General features: G+C 41.4%; 3 protein-coding genes across 3 annotated transcripts in view; 1 reads left to right on the plus strand and 2 right to left on the minus strand.

The window, feature by feature from the left end:
* usp49 (ubiquitin specific peptidase 49) overlaps positions 1-17,892 on the minus strand; it is a 40,978-nt gene extending 23,086 nt beyond the window's left edge. The window contains exons 1-2 of the mRNA XM_084317703.1: positions 17,803-17,892; positions 3,784-3,952 (exon numbers count right to left, since the gene is read on the minus strand). The gene's annotated coding sequence lies outside the window, so the exon portion shown is untranslated. The remainder of the gene's footprint in view (positions 1-3,783; positions 3,953-17,802) is intronic.
* A 267-nt stretch (positions 17,893-18,159) lies between these two features.
* On the minus strand, positions 18,160-20,616 carry med20 (mediator complex subunit 20). The gene is made up of 4 exons (XM_084316166.1): positions 20,571-20,616; positions 19,989-20,134; positions 19,335-19,588; positions 18,160-18,687 (listed from the first exon to the last, which is right to left on the minus strand). The coding sequence occupies exons 1-4, from the start codon at positions 20,582-20,584 to the stop codon at positions 18,466-18,468; spliced, it is 636 nt and encodes a 211-aa protein (XP_084172292.1). The 5' UTR covers positions 20,585-20,616; the 3' UTR covers positions 18,160-18,465.
* Positions 20,617-20,855: 239 nt separating this feature from the next.
* bysl (bystin-like) overlaps positions 20,856-21,491 on the plus strand; it is a 46,333-nt gene continuing 45,697 nt past the window's right edge. The window contains exon 1 of the mRNA XM_084316889.1: positions 20,856-21,236. Within this exon, the coding sequence (XP_084173015.1) occupies positions 20,978-21,236 (259 nt within the window). The 5' untranslated portion in view covers positions 20,856-20,977. The remainder of the gene's footprint in view (positions 21,237-21,491) is intronic.

Here is a 21,491-nt window from a genome sequence, read left to right on the forward strand (position 1 = left end):
GGGCGCCTGCTCAGCGCGGATAGGATCTAAGGGGGGTAGTGTGATCCTTCCACACGTTACACCCTGTCGGTGAGAGTCCGCGCTGCCAGGTGAAAAGAAGCGGTTGATTGGCTAGACGTGTGTCGGAGGAAGCACGTGATAGCCTCCACTCTCCCAGACCGACTGTGGGGGGTAAGTGCGCAGCGACCAGGAAGGGGATTGGGAATTGGCATAACGACTAACATTGGGATGGGAGAAAAATCTGAGGAAAAAGGAGGGGGAAAAAGATCAATAAAAATAAAATAAAAGGGGGGGGGGGGGGTTTGATGCTTTGATCGTCACCAACGGCATACGTTGTGGACTAACGTTACACAGTGACACACGTTCGGATCGAGGTGAAGACATGCTTGGATCAACGCAAGATTGATATCATATAGCTTGACTAGGATGTACCCTAAAAAGAATATTCCAATTATCTGATCGCGATTCCAAGTATTGATGTCCATCGTGTCGCCAACATAATCCACCACACATCATGCATCGGGGAGCATTTGATTCTTCTCAATCCGACCGTTATAACCGCCCCCCTTGCCAGAAAAAAAGAAACAACCCATAGACATTAGATTAGAGCCATATGGAATCCGCGATCACGGAATCGCGGACGGAATCGCGGAATTGAGCAATAAAAATGGAATCCACTATAAAAAAAAAAATAATAATTTACTTTTTTTTTTTATGTTGTGGGACTTGTACAGCACTTTGTTCAACTTTGTCAGTGCTGTAAAGTTTAAACCTTTTAAAATCTTAGACAAACAAAACACTTTGCTTTCATGAAATATTGTAAGCCGTCATTTGAGGCTTTATAAAAGCAGCACAATGAACACAAATCTGTCAGTGCCGAGTCCAACCTCATCTTAAATAACAAACAGCATTGCTTGTTGTAGTTAACAAAGAGAGGCAGAGTTGATTTTGCAAAAATATATATATTTTTTTTTATTTTTTTTAATAATCAAATTTAATTTTCATATTCGAATCCCATGCCCATCGAACGAAGCTTCGAAGCTTCAAAGTATTTAAGACAGCCCTATTAAATGGACTGTTATATCTTATTAAATTGTGGACATTTATTCATTCCCACTTATTAGACACTATTTCTGATGGTAAAATGAGCGTACAAAGCAAAATACAGAATTCTGAAATATTAAAAAACGGAATTTGGAAAAAAATAAAATGGAATTTGGAAAAAAAATAAAACGGATTTCATATGGCTCTACATTAGATCGACGCACAGGCCAAGATACAAGGTTTCAAAGGGTACTCGATACGCCGTCTAGCTGGATGCGGCCGTTATTGCACTTTGGCGATCTCAGACTCATTCCCTATGGTAACACCAGGCTCCCTGGATGGATAATGAATAAAAATATAGAAGAAAAGGAAAAACGACCCAGAAACATAAGACGTTTTTGGCACTCTACGGTCGGGGTCCCAGAAACGTAATAAGCCGTTTTTGGCACAGAAAGTGTTAATCGCATGATGATTTTTCTTTATTGTGTAAGAATGTTACCTTTCAAAGGAGACTAGACTCATGCATGTGCTATAAGTATAAAGTATAATAAATCGCAAATTACTTTTTTTCTTAGTCTGGTTTGTTAAAAAAAATTAAGAGAAATTGAGATCAATCAAGAGTTTTTTTCCCCCAATGGTCAACTGTTCTGGAATGTACTCGAAAGTGCTTGAGTTTACAAAAGGTCCTTTGCGCTATGTATATATTATTCCTAAAATTGCTGTACTTTGTTAAAAATTGCATTGATCTGTTGGTCTGTGTAGTAGCTAATACAGGAATTTGCGGCTTAAACGTATGTATAATGTATATTCAATTATTCATTGATTCACTCGTATACCAATATTAATTGAATTTTTTTTGCTTTTCGCATCAAATATTGATATGCGATTAATTTCAATTAATTAACTATAAAGTCTAGAATTAATTCGATTAAAATGTTTTATCGAGTCCCACCACTAGTTTGTATACTTGTACTTTTACTCAATTACATTTAAAAAAAAAAAAAAAACTTTTTACTCCTTACATTTAAAATGCAGACCTACAAAGTATAAATCTCGCCGGCCCAACCATTTTAATTAGTATATTTGTTTCTCTGGCCGAACTAACATTAACGTTATTAATCCTGCGTCCGCACAGCTAATCAAATCCCCATCAATGGAAAATTAACCCGCTCATACCCATGCTGATTGGTCCTTGTGCAAGACTAGAAAGTCAGAGTGACAAGCTACAGAAGATGGCCACAAACAATAGTACGAGTGATGAAGAGGACGAAACGGAACATTTCATTGCCCCGGAATAAAAAAAAGTTTAAACTTTTTAGTACTTAAGTACATTTAAAAGTAGAAACTTTTTTACTTTTACTCAAGTGTGTTTTTAGCCAGATACTCTGACTTTTACTTGAGTACGGTTTTGAGACGGTATCCATACTTTCCCTTAAGTATCATTTCTGGGTACTTTTTACACCTCTGATTGAATGTACAGAGAGAGGAAGAGAGAGAGAGACGGGCTCAGCAGAATCACAAATAGTGGTTTAAGAGAAGTTATTGATATTTTGAACACGATTCATTGCGCACTAGTTAGATTACACGTTGCACATGTTATGACTTTGAACGTCTGCCATTTCCACCTTAAAATGCAGTGCACATACAATTAACAATATGATGCGTCGATCATGAATATGCAAATCGACAATTTCATGGTCAATGATGTCGACAACGAATCGGTGCAGGCAGCCCTACTGTCAACAAATAATTCTATATTCAAACGAATAATAAACTTGTCAAAATATATATATATAATAATAATAATATTAGAATGTGAAGAAAAACAGCCCCCGGTGAGCGTGGGCCTGAATGCGCTGCATGATGGATAGGAGACACGCAACGTCACCGTCATTGAGCTGAAGAACGTGCTAGTAGTAACAAATGACGACAACAACAACTGCAACTGCGACCATCGGTCGCGAAGACAGTGATTCACACTCGAGCAATTTCAAGCCCCGGTTGGAAATACTTCTGATTTTTATCAACTTGTGGAACCTTGAGATAAAGTTGTATGCAAGCTATGTAAACTACAGCTGGCCTATACCTTCTTTTTTTATGGCAACACTATGTTGGGAGTTCTAGCGTCAAGAATGTAGGTAGCCTACTTTTCAGTTTTTAGCACTTAGCTTAGCACTTTATTGTAAATCATCCCTCAGGGTAAAACTTTATTGAATAGAGAAAGAAGCGTCATGCAGCCGGAAAGAAGCGTCATGCAGGTCCCACTATTTCCCGTTTCATGCCAAGGAAAAGATATCGTTTCATGTTTATCACACCTTATGGCCGCGTGGCTGTGTATGAATGTCCATTCTATATGCCGTAAACTTGAATTAATGGGGAGGTAGGTCCTCTAACTCTGGCTTGTCGTTTGCGTTCGCCATACTATGAGCCTATGCTAAATTACAGGTAATGTCTCAGTGGTGTGCGTGGGTTGAAAGAACAACATGTGGCCCTTTGTGCAAGTTATATTTTGGGAAGGGGTGAACTTGGGAGTTTTGAATTAAGTTCTACACGTGCGTTCCGTTAGAGGTTAAAGTAACGTTGTTTGTTCGGTACACAACGCATACTGAATTCGGTCTGGTACGAATGTGTACCGTTACACCCCTACTATGTTGCATTAAAAGCGGTGAAGCTTACACAAAGTACTCACTACAAAAGCATAGTGGCAATTTACAGATTTAACAGAACAGATTTACTCACTGAAAAAAGTGTTTCTTCGATCAGATTTATACCGGTACAGTTTCAGTACTACATGTGTTAAACATGAGTATAATGGCAGCAGCATCCAGCTTGATCAAGAGTTTAATGGCAGCATCATCCAGCTTGATCAGCCATGTCCAGCATCACTAAAGGCATTCAGAGGAACATCCTGAAAATGGAGATGGAACAAGGTCAGCATTGCAGTGTAGGCTAGAGTAGAGAGTTGCTACAACATTCTTGGAGTGCACTTGGAGGACTAACATTTACTTAACACATTCCCTGAAGGCCGTTTTCCATCAGGAAACTAAGCCATAATGAGATTGTCTCTGAACAGTTTTAATTCACTTTACTAAATAAATATAAATATATATATATATATATATATATATTTTTTTTTTAATAGAATGCCTGAATTCTTTCATTACCACAAAAGGAATTGTGGTAATGAGACCTTCGCATAATCTTGCTACTAACAGTGGTAGCTATGACTCATGTCATGTGAGGATTTATGTCTACCTTATATTCACAAATGTACAAGGATCAAACTTATTTTTGTTAGGAAAAATTATCAATAGCGGTAATAGGGATGGGGAAATATATTGCAATTCAATATATCACGATACAAAAAGATAACAAAATCAAGTTTATTTGTATTTTTTTTTGTTATTCTAATGAGAAATTATATTATTTGCCCTTTATAAAAAAGATTTTTTTTTTAATAAAACTTCATTATAATGAAAAATGTGGCTATATAGGCACTTTGTAATGATACATGGAAAAGGTTATAACCATATCGGTGCATTCCTAATGGACCTATATCAAGCCCTCTTTTCTTGATCCTCCAATCACAACTGTTGCTCCTCTCAGACAAACGTTGAGCTTTCCAACCATGACTGATTGATTGAAAATTGTATTAACAGATTGCAGAATGGGTACAATACAGTACAGCTCAATACACACAATTGTTAAGGGGATGCAGACCAGAGAATAGGTCTCATTCCCAAACGAAGTTACGACAAAATATTTCGTCTTAGCCAGATTTCAGCCCATTTAAGACATATTAGGGCTGGGAGTGGGAGTCCCCAAACTTTCCTGAGATCTTATTTGATCGTGGCTGAGAGCAGATTTAAGAGTGCTGAGGAGCACACTTAAATATGCTCTCAGCCCACGATCAAATCTCATGATTGATTGACTAATTTAAAATGTTATTATAACTTGACAGACTGTGTTCTCATTGTGATTCCTTCACGTCAACGCTACAGGCCTCCTTGGAATTAATTACTTAATCATAATTAAAATAAATATTACAATATTTGTACGATAAGAAATTACGCATTTGATGTCGGAAAAATAAATAATATGGATTCATCTGATCACAGGGCAGCTGGATTAACCATGTCTGAACCAGCTATTTGACAAATAATTACTAAGATATTCAAACACAATTATGCAATTATTGTGAAATGATTGAAAATAATAATAATTTAATGCCTTCTGTGGAATTTGTATTTCTTATTTGTTACACATCTGTTTTAATGATTAATTATATACATTTGAAAGAATGCAGGTCAACATGCAATGTATCCCATTGATTGGTATACAATGGGACAGACCTTTGTTTGATTGATTGAAAACTTTATTAACAGATTGCAGAATGGGTACAGTACAGTACAGCTCAATTACATAAGGGGATGCAGACCAGAGAAAGAATTTCGTCTTGTTTACATCAGGGTCCCCCATTTTCAATTCATCATAACATATATGACACACATGACACAGATAGACAGTACTGCTACATCTATACATTTATGACATACCAGATTTGCAAATACAGTACTGTTTGTGATACAAAAAGAGTCCAGAAGGGAGCTCCAGTAGCTCACCGCGTACCTCAAACGCTATTTCGGCGTCGGGGACAACCGTGCGCGTCACGGATCTGGGGTAGCGAGTTCGACTCCCGGACAAGCCGTACTTTCTCAGAGTGTCTTCCCCCGATCTATACCCCCATTCAACCTGTTTCTGTCGGTCATGCTTGACCAGAAAAAAGCGATAAACGCTAAAAGAACCAGCTGACTGGTCAAAGTAAAAAAAAAAGAAAAGAAAAAAGTCCAGAAAAGAGAGTACATTTGACGTAGAAACTGTTGGAGGAGGTTGGGTAGGAGGGGTGGGTGGGGGATAGACTTACACTGTACAAGCAAAACTGTACATTGGAATATTGACAAAACCATACTTGGTCATTTACTGTACATTGGAGGGGGTTGATATAGCTATAAACCTGCATTCCTTCGAATATATCATTAATCAATTAAACTTATATTGAAATACACTATATAGCCTATACACCAACACTGAAATGACAGTGGATAAATAAATAAGAACTAAAGCTAATCGGTGGAAATAGACTGCATTAATATTCCATAACAAGTCTTGTGTGCAGGGCGGCTACGTGGCGTAGTGGGCAAGGCGCTCACCACGAATGCTGGAGACGCTGGGCTTGCCTGTTCGAGCCCAGCGCTCCACATTGCTTTCAGTTTAGCTGGTCGTTCATACTAATACACATTGGCCGTATTAGGGGGTGGGAAACTGATGGGTGGGGATCGGGCGTTGTGGACAGCGACTCCTACAGGTCGGTTGGTGCGCCTGCGCAGTAGAATCAGGAAGTGTCGGGGGCAGCGTGAGCCTCCCACGCGTTACTCCTCGCCACTGAGAGATCGAGCTGCGCAGGTGAAAAGATGCGACTGCTGTTACCTCAAGTACCGGAGGGGACTTGTGCTATGTATGACTTAGTCCACATTGCAGCCGGCTTGTGGGAGGCAAGAAACAGCGTTCGTGACAGGGGAGGGTTGAATTGGATGATACGAAATTGGGATGGGAGAAAATATAGAAAAATGGGAGAAAGTGGATAAAAAAAAAAAATCTTGTGTGCGCCTACGAATGAACAGTAGCCTATAGGCTTAATTATGGAATAATAAGCCATACTGCGTTCATTCATTACGCCCGCCGTAGGCTATATATATTACATGTCATTCATATACAGTACTGCGTGCGCGCGTGTGTGTCTGTGTGTGCGCGCGCGCTGCGGCAGGTGTGTACCGCGAGCTATATATGATGCCAATACATTAATCTAATCTAGTTTTGATGGGCGCAAGCGTGATTACGAAACCTAGCCGCATTTCTCGGAGACGCTCTCTGATTGGCACTGACTGACGCTAGGTTTCGTAATCACGTGGCTCGCAAAGCACTTCCGCCATTCCATTTCACACAGCTGCGTCACCAGTTGCCTTATAAGGAGCTATGGAGGCGTTGTTTTGTATGCAAATGAGCTGAACGGGAACGCGCTTTAGAATTTAAGACAGAATGCCATTCTCCAAGCAGATATCAGATAATATAATTTGTGCGACCTTTTCAGCCACTTAAGACATATTACCAGCACGTTCAGGACTCACGAGTGTACTTGTCATAGATTATGTCTCAGTGGTTCCAAGATAAGTCTTCCAGAATATATCTTTGAAAAATTTTCGGGAATGAGACCCATTGACTTTAGTCTTGTTTACATCAGGGTCCCCCATTTTCAATTCATCATAACATACATGAGATACAGATAGACAGTACTGCTACACATCTAGACATTTATGACATACCAGATCTACAAATACAGTAATGTTTGTGATACAAAAAGGGTCTAAAAAAGAGAGTATATACATTTGAGGGGGAAGAAACTGTACATTGGAGGAGGTTGGGTAGGTGGGGTGGGGGAAACTGTACATTGGAGGTGGTTTGGTGGGTGGGGTGGGGGGTTGGGTAGGGGGGGTAACTGTACATTGGAGGGGGTTGGGTTAGGACATTTACAGGGGCCAGTTTCGAATTGCAGTCTCCCGTAGGTGCTCTTTGAGAGTGGTTTTGAAAGTGGGTAGTGATTCACATTCCTTTACAGCTGTGGGTAGGGCGTTCCACATTGATGTGGCGTAATTGCGAAACGTGTTTAGTCCCTTGTTTGAGCCGAATCTGGGTTTAACATGATTTGTGGAGCTCCCTCTGGTGTGGTGGTTGTGGTATTATTCACTGACCTTTGGGAAGTATTTTGACATGTACATGGGTACCATAGTCGTGTAGTGTATCTTGTAGACCAGGCCCATTGCAAGTTGCTGTACTCTGTCGTCTACTCTAAGCCATCCTAGGTTGTCAAATTGGGCAGGGGTGAGGTGGGTTCTAAAAGTAAGGTCAAGCAGTAGTCTGACCAGTTTGTTTTGTGATGTTTGTAATTTTGTTTTTAGCACCTTTGAGGTGCTTTGGTACCATGAGGTGCAAGCATAGTCGTAGTACCCTTGAATGAGTGCTCCTGCCAGAGTCTTCAGGGTATTCTTGTTTACCAGAGAGGAGATCCGTTGGTTGACTTTTTTTTATTACATTGTATGTTATTTTGTCACAGGAAAGATTTGCCTCTAGGATGGAACCTAGGTATGTTATTTCATCTTTCCTTGTGACAATATTGTCACCCACTGTAACCAGGGCTCTACGCTAACCCTTTTCACTAGGGGCACAGGTGCTCCTAAATGAAAAAAGTTAGGAGCACACAAAGAAATTTAGGAGCACCCAAAAATATTTAGGAGCACAGTGAAAATATTTCAAGTAAAAGAGTTATTTTTTTCAAAAATAAATTTATATTTGTACTGTGCGTGCATGTGTGTAAATTAGCTCTTGCTACAACCCTGCATGTTTACATTTTGTATTTTGTACTTGATGTTCATTAACATGTGCTGTCCCTATCAAATAAACTATCAAATCAAACTACTGCTACAAAAGTAACAGTCACTTAACTTTAGCTTTTGCCCCTTTTATGCATACAATGCCTATGTTTTGGCTGTGTTGCTCTTCTAGAGAAATAATCCTTTCAGGGTTGCCTATTGAAATACTGTACACCTCCAGTACATAAACATTGTTTTATGAGTTTGCGTGTCAGGTAGACCATCGATTGACAGTAGAGTCTGCCAATTACGTCACACCGCTTGCACTCCGGCCGTCCGGCGCTGCAGCTGGACCCTATTGCCCACCTCTGCTGTTCATAACGCTAGCCAAGTTAGCTGTACACACATACACAGTGGGCCGGCAGTTACTTTGGTGTAGGGGTGTAACAATGCATCGATCCTAAGGGGAAAATTCAACTGCATCGATTTGAAAATATTAGAATCGATTATCGCAATTTGAATGTGTACACAGTGTTATGTTGTTATCATGTCCATTACAGTCAACACAACGGCATACGCTACTGCATCAACGTTATGATTAACAAAGCAAGGCATTCGTTTTGTTGCATTAACGTCATATTACTATTGCTATCGCTAAATCTAGGTGTTCTAAAATATATTGCTATTGGTAAGACTAGAAGTTACATGTCTCGGGAAACTCTCGCATATCGCAATGGTGGCGTTTCAGGAAGTAAACAAGCCAAATGAGAGCTTCCGATTGGTCATTTGCTTTCTTTCTCATGAAACCAGTCACGTCACTCTACTGTGATTGGACCGTTGGCTTGAGTGCAATGTGGGACTTGTAGTTTTTTAACGATTCTCGCGGCGGAGGAAAAAAAAGACGAGAGAGGCTGTAATCTGTACTTGCACAGCGTGCGCGTAATTGATTTTTACGGTTCGCACACACATATTTTTAGGGGCATATGCGAGCAATTTGGTCGCACTGTAGAGCCCTGGTAACAGAGAAGCCGTCGGTCTTGCTGAGTTTGTTATTTGAACCGAAGAGAATGGACTCTGTTTTACCCAGGTGTAATGATAGTTTGTTATCAGCGAGCCAGGTGCAGATTCTGTCTAGTTCAGAGCTGAGGGTTTTTTCAATCTGTAACTTGTTCTTGTCAGAGACTTTTGCAACATTTTACTGGGTAGATGACAGAAACAAGATTTGTTGACATTGCCAATGTCAATAGACCCAGGCTATAAATCCATATGGCTGCGCTAGAGGAAAGGTTACAGCCAGGTCACCAAAATTAACAAGTGTCTCCCTCTAGGGGTCATGCATATTCACAGCAACGTTTTTCAACTGTACGACTAACACAGAGGTAGGCAATAGGGATGCCCCGATCACGTTTTTTGCCACCGATACCGATCGTCTATGAGTCATATCGGCCGATACACTGCCGATACTGATCGTTTTTGGTTTTCTTATAGCAGCTGGCAGAATTATACTGTAGGTCTAAGGCTATGTGTCCACCAGGGCGGACCGATTTGAAAAAAGAAAAAGAAAAGCTCAGAGCGTTTTTCTGAGGCTCGTGCCAGCCACGGCTCCGCCCCTTCCTTGATGAGTTACCTTGATGAGCGCGCTCCTTTCCAAAAAGTTTAACTAGTTACAACTTTATGAGCTGGGAGCGCTCCCGACCAAAAACGCTGCCGCCGAGAGCTCATAAAACGCGAGGCGCGGCTCTGGGAAGAGGAGCGCGCCCGTCGCTTCTCCAGCATAGAAATGAATGACAGAGGCGGTTAGGTGGCCGAGCGGAGATTGCGTTCGTCACCAGCCCCGGAGCTGTGAGCTCGATTCGCCTGTTCGAATCCAGCTCACAGCTCCGGGGTTGTCACCAGCTTGGCTGGCCGTCTGCACTGATACAATTGGCTGTATCAGAGGGTGGGAGAAGCTGGCGGGGTGGGTCCGGGTCGTTGTAAACAGCGACTCCTACAGTTCGGTCGGGGCGCCTGCTAAGCGCGGATTGGACGTGAGGGGGATAGTGTGGTCCTCCCACACGCTACGCCCTCTCAATGAGAATCCGCGCTGCCAGGTGAAAAGAAGCGGTGATTGGCTGGACGTGTGTCGGAGGAAGCACGTGGTAGCCTCCACTCTCCCAGATGATCTGACTGTGGGGGGTAAGTGCGCAGCGATCAGGAAGGGACTGGGAATTGGCATACGACTAACATTGGGATGGGAGAAAATCGGAGGAAAATGGAGGGGGAAAAAGACCAATAAAAAATAAAAATAAAAAATGAATGACAGAAAGGAGCTAACAACTCATAAAACGTCCGATATGGACACAAGCCCTAACACAGGCATTTTCAAAGTCCTGTCTAAATTATCTAATCTAATCTTGAAATTAAGTGAATGGTAGTGGGTGTTGAGCATAACAGTATCTAAGTTAATTTACTTCTGACCATTATAGTCAAAGTATTTTCCTATGCACTGAAACTTATAAGATGTTCTCAGTGTTAAGTTACAGCTATGAAACACGATAGCCAATTAGCCAAGAGCTGCAAAAACGAATGATGTTATAAGACATTGATATCAGGAGATATCTATCTGTAGCTACTGCTAGCCAGCTAGATAACGTTAGACAATGCCTCATGTATTAAACTAAAGTGAATAGTTGACTGGGTCATTTTGTTTAAACAGTAACGTTAGCTAGCATCACTCGAGGTGCACTCGACTCTGCCGGAGCATTTGTTGACATGGGTCTGTGAGGGGGAGGGGCAAGGCGTGCAGCAGCTGTGAGCAAGAGAGACAAGCGAGTGGGAACTCCGCTGAGAATTGGATCATGTTTTCCGCGCGTGTCATCGATCAGTTTTCACGATCAGCGAAAATAAAGCATTATCGGAATTCACCTATCTCATATTTATACTGAATATCGGCCGATACCGATCGCTGGCTTATCGATCAGGGCATCCCTAGTAGGCAATCAACAAACATGTCTTTGCTAACTACAAGTCGATCACAAGAGGCCTCCGAGTCGATTGGTGGACGATTGGGATAACCCAGACAAAGACATTCATAATTTGGTCAGTCATCCAATCGAACTCCAGCTTGCTGGTTTAAAGTTGAATCTCAACAAATCCCTGCCCTGTGTGGCTCTTTGGCCCACCTTTCTTTCCCTCTACAAACCAGCAATGATGCTGTAAAGAAGTTCCTTCATTCTGTCGGCTTTGGTTGTTCACACAGAACCAAGTGGTACAATAAACCATACTGGCACCGTGTGTGCCGAGTTCCAGAGTCATAGGCTGAAATAGGTCTCCAAAGGCGCACACATGCGGTGATAAATGTAATCAATTTGACATGCATAACTCATGATGATGAGTTAAGACAAGCTTAAGCTTTATCTAGGCTTTTGAAAATGTAGGGGAGGCCTTGCTGGTCACGGAGCAGCCAAAATAGGAGAGAAAACTCCAAATCGCAGGCCTTTTCTTGTTCTCCCCTTTCTCTTGACACACAACTTTCCCAAAATGATCGATAATATTTCTGGGGGTCCAAACGAAGTGACATGGCAGTCATCATACGAGTAGTTTCCGACGGCGAACACGATGATGGTGTCCATTTCAAAATGCCAAATTCTACCCGCATTTGGCGGGTGCCGGTGGTAATGTCAAGCCCTGCAGTGCTTGCAAGATTATAGGTTAGAGCTGAGCTTTGAGTGTAATCTTCAAGTGCATGATGTTCCGTTTTTGGCAAATTTGTCTAATGCGTTCCAACATCAAAAGATCACACCCATGTTTTCCCCATTCACACAGCCGCTGGGGCCAAACCAACCCAGCCAATTTTACTATACTTGATGATGGCATAATGCTGCATCAACTTTGACCCACCATTCCGTGTTCGTATCTTTCCTACAAAACGGGAAGGTGGAAAGGCGGCTGGGTGGCACAGCGGACATTGCGCTCATCACCAACGCAAGAGACACCGGTATCGAATCCAGCTGTCAGCGTTGCCTCCGGCTTGGGCCGGCCGTAATACTGACTCATTTGGCAGAGTCAGCGGGAGGAGAGTTGATGGGTGGTAGTCTGGTCTTTGTAAACAGCGACTCCTACAGGTCGTCAGGGCACCTGCACAGCAAAGACAGGAAAATGGCGGGGGCAGTGTGAGCCTCCTACACGTTACTCCTCGCCAATGAGAGTCCGCGCTGGCAGATGAAAAGATGCGACTGGCTGTATTGGAGGGGACATGTGATGGGCTTCTATCCTCCCTACGACCGGCCAGTGGGGGGCACATGCGAGCAACGATCAGGACAGGGGAGGGAGAATTGGCACAAGAGGTCAATTGGGATGGGAGAAAAATCACAGAAAAGGGAGAAAAAGTAGATAAAAAAAAACGGGTAGGTGGAATTAGGGCTGGGCGATATAACGATAAATATCGCGATATATTTTAATAATCTATATCGAATATCGAAATTAAAAAAAAATCGAAAAATCGTTTTTTTTTTTTTTTTTTTTACCTGCAACGGGGCAGTTTTAAAACCAGAGACAGTGGACAGACTTGTCTTTCGTGCCTGCAACTTAAAGTAATGGTTTTGCTTGTCCAAATGACAATACTGACCAAATTCAGATTTCTTTTTCTCTTGTCCATTTATTTTGTTTGCTTTCTAATTTAAAATACATTTTGAAACCGTCTGTACACAGTAGGCTATGTGTGCTAGCAGAACTAGACTCCAGTCACGAGTGTCACCACAGTGCACATGTGCGGTGGTTTGTCCACCAAAAAAGCGCCAAAAGATCGAAAATAAACTAGCAGAGCCAGAACTGTTCAACTCCTCTGGAGCCACAGCCAGCAGAGAAGCCGGTTTACTTTAGCTTTTAAACCAGCTGCAGCCTGAGAACTGGAGTGTGAGGGGATGTAACACTAAAGATGGCGGCAATGACAAAGAATTGCTGCAAAATAAACATACATATGTTGTTAAAAAAAAAAAATTTTTTTTTTTTTTTTTTATACTTATAACAATTCGATAATTATCGATATCGAGAAATAAAATAAAATTATCATATCGTTATCGCGATATGATTTTTTTCCATATCGCCCAGCCCTAGGTGGAATAATGGGGTAAGATTCCCATCTTGAACGGGCAGTGTGAAAGGGGCTCAAGTGACAGAAGACCTAGAATTTCCAGTTTTCAACACAAAATGAGAAGATCATTCTTTTTTCATCATGTCAAAAAGGAAAATGCATCCATCTGATCTCATCTACAACTATAGTGCTATAGTGAAGAAAAGGAATTTGGAAAGGGACTTCCACACCCACAAATCAATTTACAAGATTTTACCACAAAATAATCAAACTTAGTGGCATCTCTCTCCCCCTGTACCTGGCAGCTCTGCTGGGAGTGTGTGTGTCGTGTGACTCTTGGTCTCTTCCCTGGAGTCAAAAAGGAATATCCATGGCTTGACAGTAGGGGTGTAACAATTCGACCTCACAACGATTAGATTCGATTACGATTATTCAGGCAACGATTCAATGAATCATGAAATCTCTTCATTTGACCACGATTTGATTAATTTTCAGTTAATTCCCCAAAAAAATTTGAATACACAAATGTGGCTGGGGGAACGGAAACACTCAGCATGAATGGACTATATAGGTCAATAAAAACAATACACACAACAAAAAAAACATTAAAGAAATATATATATATTTTTTCATTTCGATTATAATCTATTCTAACATTTTCAAATCGATGCAGTTGAATCGTCACATTAGAATTTAGAATCGATGCATCGTTACACCCCTACTTGACAGTATGACAGATAATATGTAGCCGGCCTAGAAGGCGAATTGCAGTGGGTCACAGGCAGGTTTTTTTTGTGTCACTCACGGAGGAAACAACATGATGGCACAGTGGTTAGCACTTGTTGCCTCACAGCAAAAAGGTCCTGGGTTGGAACCCTGGTGGAAGGCCTTTCTGCGTAGAGTTTTCATGTTCCCCTCGTACATAGGTTTACACCCACACCATAGTATCGAAATCATGGTACGGGGTTGCACGCCGTACCAAACTTCTTTGAGCAGGAGCATGTGCACGTGCGTGCACACAAGAATGTCCACTCGACTCTGCGCCAAGTACCCACCTGGCTACTTTGCATAACAATAGCTCAGGTCATCAGATGTGTTCAAATACTACACCATTCTCACAAATCCTGTGAATGAAACATATTACATCCCATTTCTAGTGGCAATTAGGCATCATCTTTATTCGCGAGGGAACATGCGCGTCAGGGCTCCAGACTAACTTTTTTCACCACCGTCCCAGAACCGTCCCGAAATAGTTTTAACCGTCCCAAAGTTAATGTAAACCGTCCCAAAAATCGAAATGTCGTTTCTTTACTTTGGTTTTGTCATCTATAGTTGCTATTAAACACCTTTCTTGTTTTAATACTGTGAGAGAGAGGCATTAGTTAGTGTTTGTGCCAGAGAGAGAGAGAGAATCAAGTCTCAGTTGCCTCAGTCTTTGTACTGAGGTCTTCGTGACCTGCAGCCACTGCGCCACCATTTAGTCACTGCTTTCACAGAGTCATAGTGCTGCAGGTGGGCCATGAACAGATATCTGCAGGAGGCAGTTGAGCATCTCGTTAGATAGATCGAATAGTTGTTGCGAGTACTCGCACTATGTTCAATATAATCCGTTTTACCATTCATTCATTATAAACACAGACGTAAGGTGTCCACCTCGCTCAGAACGTCAAATTCAATCAACACTTTTTTTTAAGCTCCAGCCAAAATGCGTGGTCTCTCTCTCTCTCTAGTCAGTAGTGCCAAATTTCTCAGTTCTTCGCTTTGACATTTCCTGGGGGAAAAAAAATCCTCTTCGTCCAGGCAAGGATTTCTGTTCGTCCCAAATAAATATTTGATCGTCCTCGGGACGACGGGACGTTGTTAGTCTCGAGCCCTGATGCGCGTGACGTCATTAAAACATAGTGCAACCCCTTATGAAATCACCACTGCATGCTAGGTTCATACACTGTGGCTGGAATTTGTCCCTGGGACTATGGCTGACCACTGCTCTAGTCCCTAACTGGTTGGGATGAGTTAAATGCAGAGGATGAATTTTGGGTATATGTAAAATGTGCTTGATAAATAAAGATATTCTATTCAACGGTGGTTTGAGACCAGATTGCAGATTACAAAAGGGAAAATCTCAGCAAAAAGAAAAAATATCTAATAAATTATGGAATGAGATAAAAGCTGCAAAAATGTGAGAAAAAAAAGCTTGACCTGAATTTTTTTTACATTTGTTCACTTTTACATTATTTTCCACCATCATTTGTTATTATTATTTTTCAAAGTTTGCATGATATGTTTTTGTTTGGACAGTATCTTTTTGGATCTTGATATTTACAGGAAATGTTGACCTAATTATGCTAGGTACTAGGTAGGTAATGAATTCATGCAGTGCATGCAGACTGTTTAATTTGTGCCCCTTTAATTCAACAGAGTACAATAATGTGTTGACAGAGAGGGGTTTGAGACCTCTAGGTTAGGCCTCAATGGCTGGGAAGATATTGAAATGTAAAGATCTTGAATAAATTGTTCCCCATCCATCTTTGCTTCCAAGTATCCAGTTGAGTAGACTAAATAAGAAACGTTACCACAGTCACTTAACAAAGTATCCCCACACTTTGGGGTATTAATTAAAGACTTTAGAGTAGTGGCATGTGGTAACATGCAAAAGGCTTCTTAATTTATCTGCTAGTTAAACTGTAGGCAAATCTGTAACCATTCAACTATTTAACTGTCTGGCACCAACTGTCAAGCCAGCGGGAATTCTGAATAATCTTCCAGTCAGTCTTACAAAAGATGACTGCATTCGAATATTCTATCTATTTAGCTTGAGAATACAACACCCCAAATACGCTGACATCTTAAAAACTGGGTATATAGGCTTGCAAAAATAGGAATTTATAAAAGAGGTGGGTGAGTTTTGCACATTACCCATCATCCTGAATTAGTTTAGGTTAGCTAGTTATTTCCTAACCAGGCAAAATTGAGATGCACACTGGAATATGCCACAATATAGCAATTAGGCCTAACGCTCTACAGAAAATTGTGTATCCTTAAATTAGAATGTATCAATTGCTATAAAAAGGCAGTATCAACCTGCTTGAAAATCAGATACTTTTTTATAAAATTGTGAAGGAATTGAGCCTTGTTTTATGGGTGGGAATAGTCCATGTTTCAGTGAATGATGCCTCTGCAACACATCAACTTTGAGTCTCGTTCATTTTCACGACATGGCCAAAGATGGTTTAAATGTAACAGCAAAATTACGCAAGACTCGTGCTTTGAATGGGGATGTCGTCTTCCTAAACATTCTCATATAGTAGGTGATCCTTCGAATGGTCTGTCCTGCCTGTAGCTCCTCGGCAGTTACGCTGGTGGAGACTAGGCCAACGCAGTTAACTGTTGTGTTCGCCAGCTTGCCATGGTTTGCAAACCATCACACACTACTTTGTTTGTGTTGAATAACGAGACAGGAGACTAGAGCGTATCCACTGTGCGTCCCATGTAGTTAACCATTTATTACACTTTAGTCACGCAATTCTAACGTGCATTTATGTAAGCCGATATAGTTAGTGACCCAGCTATCCACGTTAATCATTTACACAACGGTATATTACGTGTTGGATTTTCCACATTAAAAGCTAATGTTAGCAGAATCATCCTGGTATTGTTTGTAAATGTTATCGCTACCATTGTGTTCTCTCCAGTTGTAATCCCAAATGGCCGGTGGCTCCCTCTGGCCGGCTGCTGATGCTAAGCTACCTCACCATCACCGTCCTGAGCCAGAACAAAGAACAGTCACAGAGCCACTCCGGGAACACTCAACAACTTTGTTGCTTTGAGAACTGCTCGCGTCAAGTGAGCAAACACAAGCAGATAGGTACAGCGACGCATTTCAAAACAGCTGACGTTAAATAACGTGCCATGTGTCGTGTATCTAAACTAATAACATACCTTGTCAAAAACACCGAACCGGTTCTCCAAGAGCTAACGTTAACGTTCTAGGTTTCCTTCAACAGCCGACGTTAGCTAGCCATGAAGCTAACGCGTTCGCCGAAGACAATCGAAGTTACTGGTGTCGGCTGCTAGCTGCAGCTAACCGTTAGCTACGTAGCTAATTACGTTGTTGAGGTGAATAAAAAATAAAATAAAAACCACCCCGCTGACATTCATCACTAGCAACCTGGTTAATTGATAGTTTAGAAAACAACACCTACATAGGTATATAATATCTAAGATATTGGAAAATGTAAGTAAGGTAAAGGTTAGCATATTCACCATCATCAGCTCGCTTGTTGTCTTCTTCACTCAGATTGAACAACCGAACTCTTTCTGACCCAGAGATACCAGAGTCCTTCTCATTGGACCGAGTCTGTGCTGCACGCTCTCATTGGTGGAGTGCGAGCCAGAGGAGCAGAGCAGGCCGAGGCCAGGGTGGGCGAGCACTGATCATGTGCATGGTGGTGATGTCCCATACCACCGTGACCACAATAGTGAAACAATAACCCATCGAAGCATCTAGTTTTCTATCCAAAATGATGCTATAAATAGCAGTGATTGAAATGTACTGTATAACTACATACTGTATAATACCATAAACAGATACAAATAATTTGTTGTTAAATTCCATTTTCATACTCTTTCAAAACTTTATTCATAAATGACAAATCATACAAAACTAAATCTAACCCCTCAAAAAACATGTCATAATCACACAAAATAAAGAAAAAAAACAATTATATTGAATTACACTTTCATCTAACATTGTAAGATATGGCAGTGTATTAACATGTTAAATACCCCCAAGAAGTAATTAGAGGGATGAGGCAAATTATAAAATGAGCATCACAGCTCAGATACCTCTTTGGAAACCCTGTTGAGCTACAGGACCAGAATTGAGAAGTCACAACACATTAGTCATCTCCAATGGCCCTTGGCACCTCAGCGTACATTACTTCCTGGGACCTGCTGTTTACGCAGTTTGTTAAACAACTCCAGATACTGAGTCATAGTGTCAACACAGTCTGCTAGTGCATACAGGCCCTCTGGCTTGGTAGCAAATACGGATGGCAGCTCAGGGACACTGGGGCCAAGGAAGGTCTGCATGAACTCTTTCATCAAGTTCCAGCAGTCCCCTGGGACCACACAAGGACAGTACTCCACCTGAGAAACAAAACACATGAAGAGTTTGTTACACTTTTAAGCATGGCCAATGGTGACACAGTAGGCATTTTCCTGAGGAATATAAGCAATGCTCAAATCAACAGGAAACAAAATGAGGCCCCATGATCAAATATCTATTCAAATGTTTTCCGGGCCACAAGATGTTCCACTGTGATTAAAGCAACGATGCTAAGGCAACTCCTCTGGCAATGTAGCCCATCAGCATTGTTCAGAACTCTAAAACTGTAATTTACCAAACTATTTGCTACTTCATTGTGAAAGAAGTTAAACTACATATTTACTACTTAGTCTGTGTGTTTGATTTAGTGACCATCAAAAATAAATAAAAATAAAAGCAGACAGTTACCATGGCAGACTAAACCTCACTTGGGAATTCCTGAGGATTTGCTTTAGGTAGAGGACATGGGGCAGTTGTTCAGTAAAATGTAAAACTTTTAGAGAAATATATAGTTTGTAATTAACTATGTGGCCAAAAGCAGTCAAACTACCACTCAATACAGCTAAATGTAGTTACACTAATAATTGAGCTATACACGTAGATAGCCACTCCCCAACACTGGGTGTACAGCTACAGCATTGAAAATCACATGTCTCATGTAGTTGTTCATAATTCTACTAACACACACCTCTACTGATATTCCTCTTGCACTGGAGCTCATCGTTGCTGTGCCAACCTTTACCAGGAAATCACAATAGCGGTATCTGGAACCACGGCACTCCACCTTGTGCCCCTTAGCATTCTGGAAGTGACTTTTTAGCTTCCCCATGAGCACATCAAAGTTTCCATCTGCTGTGAGGCAGGGGCCCCCTTCAAATAGCGCTAGGCAGCTCAGGGGGGTCTCAGAGTTGTGCATCACATATAGGAGCTTAGATGGCTGACCTGTGACAGACAGAGGTGATATTGTGAGGCTGAGAGGTAGTGTTAAACTGTGAGTAATACTGTTGTTGTTACCAGGCTCTGGAAGTTAAACTGTTGCTAGGGATGCTGGTCGCCATCTTTGGAGGATCACTTACAGCCATCCTCTACAAATGGTGGCTTGGATTTGAGATCAGCTTCCCAAGCCTGATAATAGTAGTTGAGGGGCTGTTATACTATAGTCCCACAGACTTGAGATATCACTGTTGAGTCTGTTCTACCTCTGTATTTTTTTAGAAGAAAGAATTCATTAAGACAGACTCAACAGTAACATCTCAAATCTGCCATAGGGCTGTGAATGATGATATATATGCGTATAATGATAATAATAACACTGATTATGTAAGAAGCAAGACAAATATACCGCTGGGATTTCCTGTGGCATGGTACGTCTCACAGTCCACACAAAAGCTTCCCTGCTTAACAGCACCTAGTTGTTCGAGTTTCTTGTGCAGTACATCCACCGTCTGTTGCACACTCTTTCCCTCTATAATAGGCACCTGGCACACACTGAGGGAACACAAAGCACAGCACAAAACATGTATGTTACGAAGTATTAAGTAAACACATTAACCCTTTCATTTTTTTGTGTGCGAAATCCTCAGCATTTTGTCTAGTAGCCATAATCGTTAGAATGTTACGCTCTCACAATTCGAATCAAACCGGTGTGATCGAATACCTATAGTTAAAAAACGATTAAGAGCTGCTGTGAATGCAGTTTCGGCAACTTGTTTTGGTACAGATATCTTTGAATGAAGCAGAGCGGCACTCTGCCAATAGCAGTTGAGCAGTAGAACGTTAGTTATTGCCTTGTTTACATAGCCAGCTAAATATATATTGTGCTGATGGTAAGATGGAGGGGTAAGCATCTATGGAAATGTTCTCTAAGTAGATGCGTAAACAGTTAAATAATGCACCATGAAAGTACAATTATGATCAGCCTCACCAAGTAACCCCCATTGAGCTGCGCCGCCACTATTCTTTATTTTCTATTTCCGACTGTAACACTTCCGGTTCTGAAAGGAAAGAAAACTGCTTGACTTCCGGTAAAGGTGAGCAATTAAATTATATCTGGTCATTCGTATTGCTTGATTCAATGTTGTAAAAATACTATATTAAAAGCAAAATCAACGACAACCATTGGAATTTTAGATAATTGTAAAGCAAAGACACAAGCCAAATGTGTGTCATGTGGCGACGTTTAACCACGTCACTTCCTCCGCACCAAAGAACGCCTGCACGTGTTGAGGAAACATCGTCCGTTGATCAAAATAACTTTAGGAAAGATCGGATTCAGTTCACACATGTCAACACAGACCGTTAATACTTTAGTTATTTTATAAATCCACAGTGATGCCGAAAGTGAAGAGAGCGAAAGGCGGAGATAAGACTGGAGGAGCGGTAGCGCTGGCTGATCAGATCATGCAGGGGGACATGGTTCGAGTGACCGGCCGAGTGAAGGACCGAGACAGACGAGAAGAAGAGGAGGACGAGTACGTGGATGAACGTCTTTCACGAAAGATTCTGGAACAGGCACGAATCCAACAAGAGGAACTTCAAACAGAATACGGCTTGGCACCCGAGACCAAGAAAACACCAGTCACAGTTCTTGGTAATTATATAGGCTACTTTAACTTTATAGGTCGCCCCTTTCGTGACTGATGCACGCCAACGGGGTTTGGACGAGTGTATATAAAGGGGCTACTTTATAGGCGAACCTGTATTGTAGATCTGAAGATCCCAATCTGTCAGTTATCTCAGACACTAAGCAAACCAGAAGCAGTTGCTTAGATTAATTTGCTCGTATGTTGACTATTGTACATTGTTGTGTCCTAAGCATGATCACAGGTGTCTTTAGCACTATAAG

Source organism: Notolepis coatsorum, assembly GCF_963971535.1.
Source record: "Notolepis coatsorum genome assembly, chromosome: 6".
Taxonomy (NCBI): Eukaryota; Metazoa; Chordata; class Actinopteri; order Aulopiformes; family Paralepididae; genus Notolepis; species Notolepis coatsorum.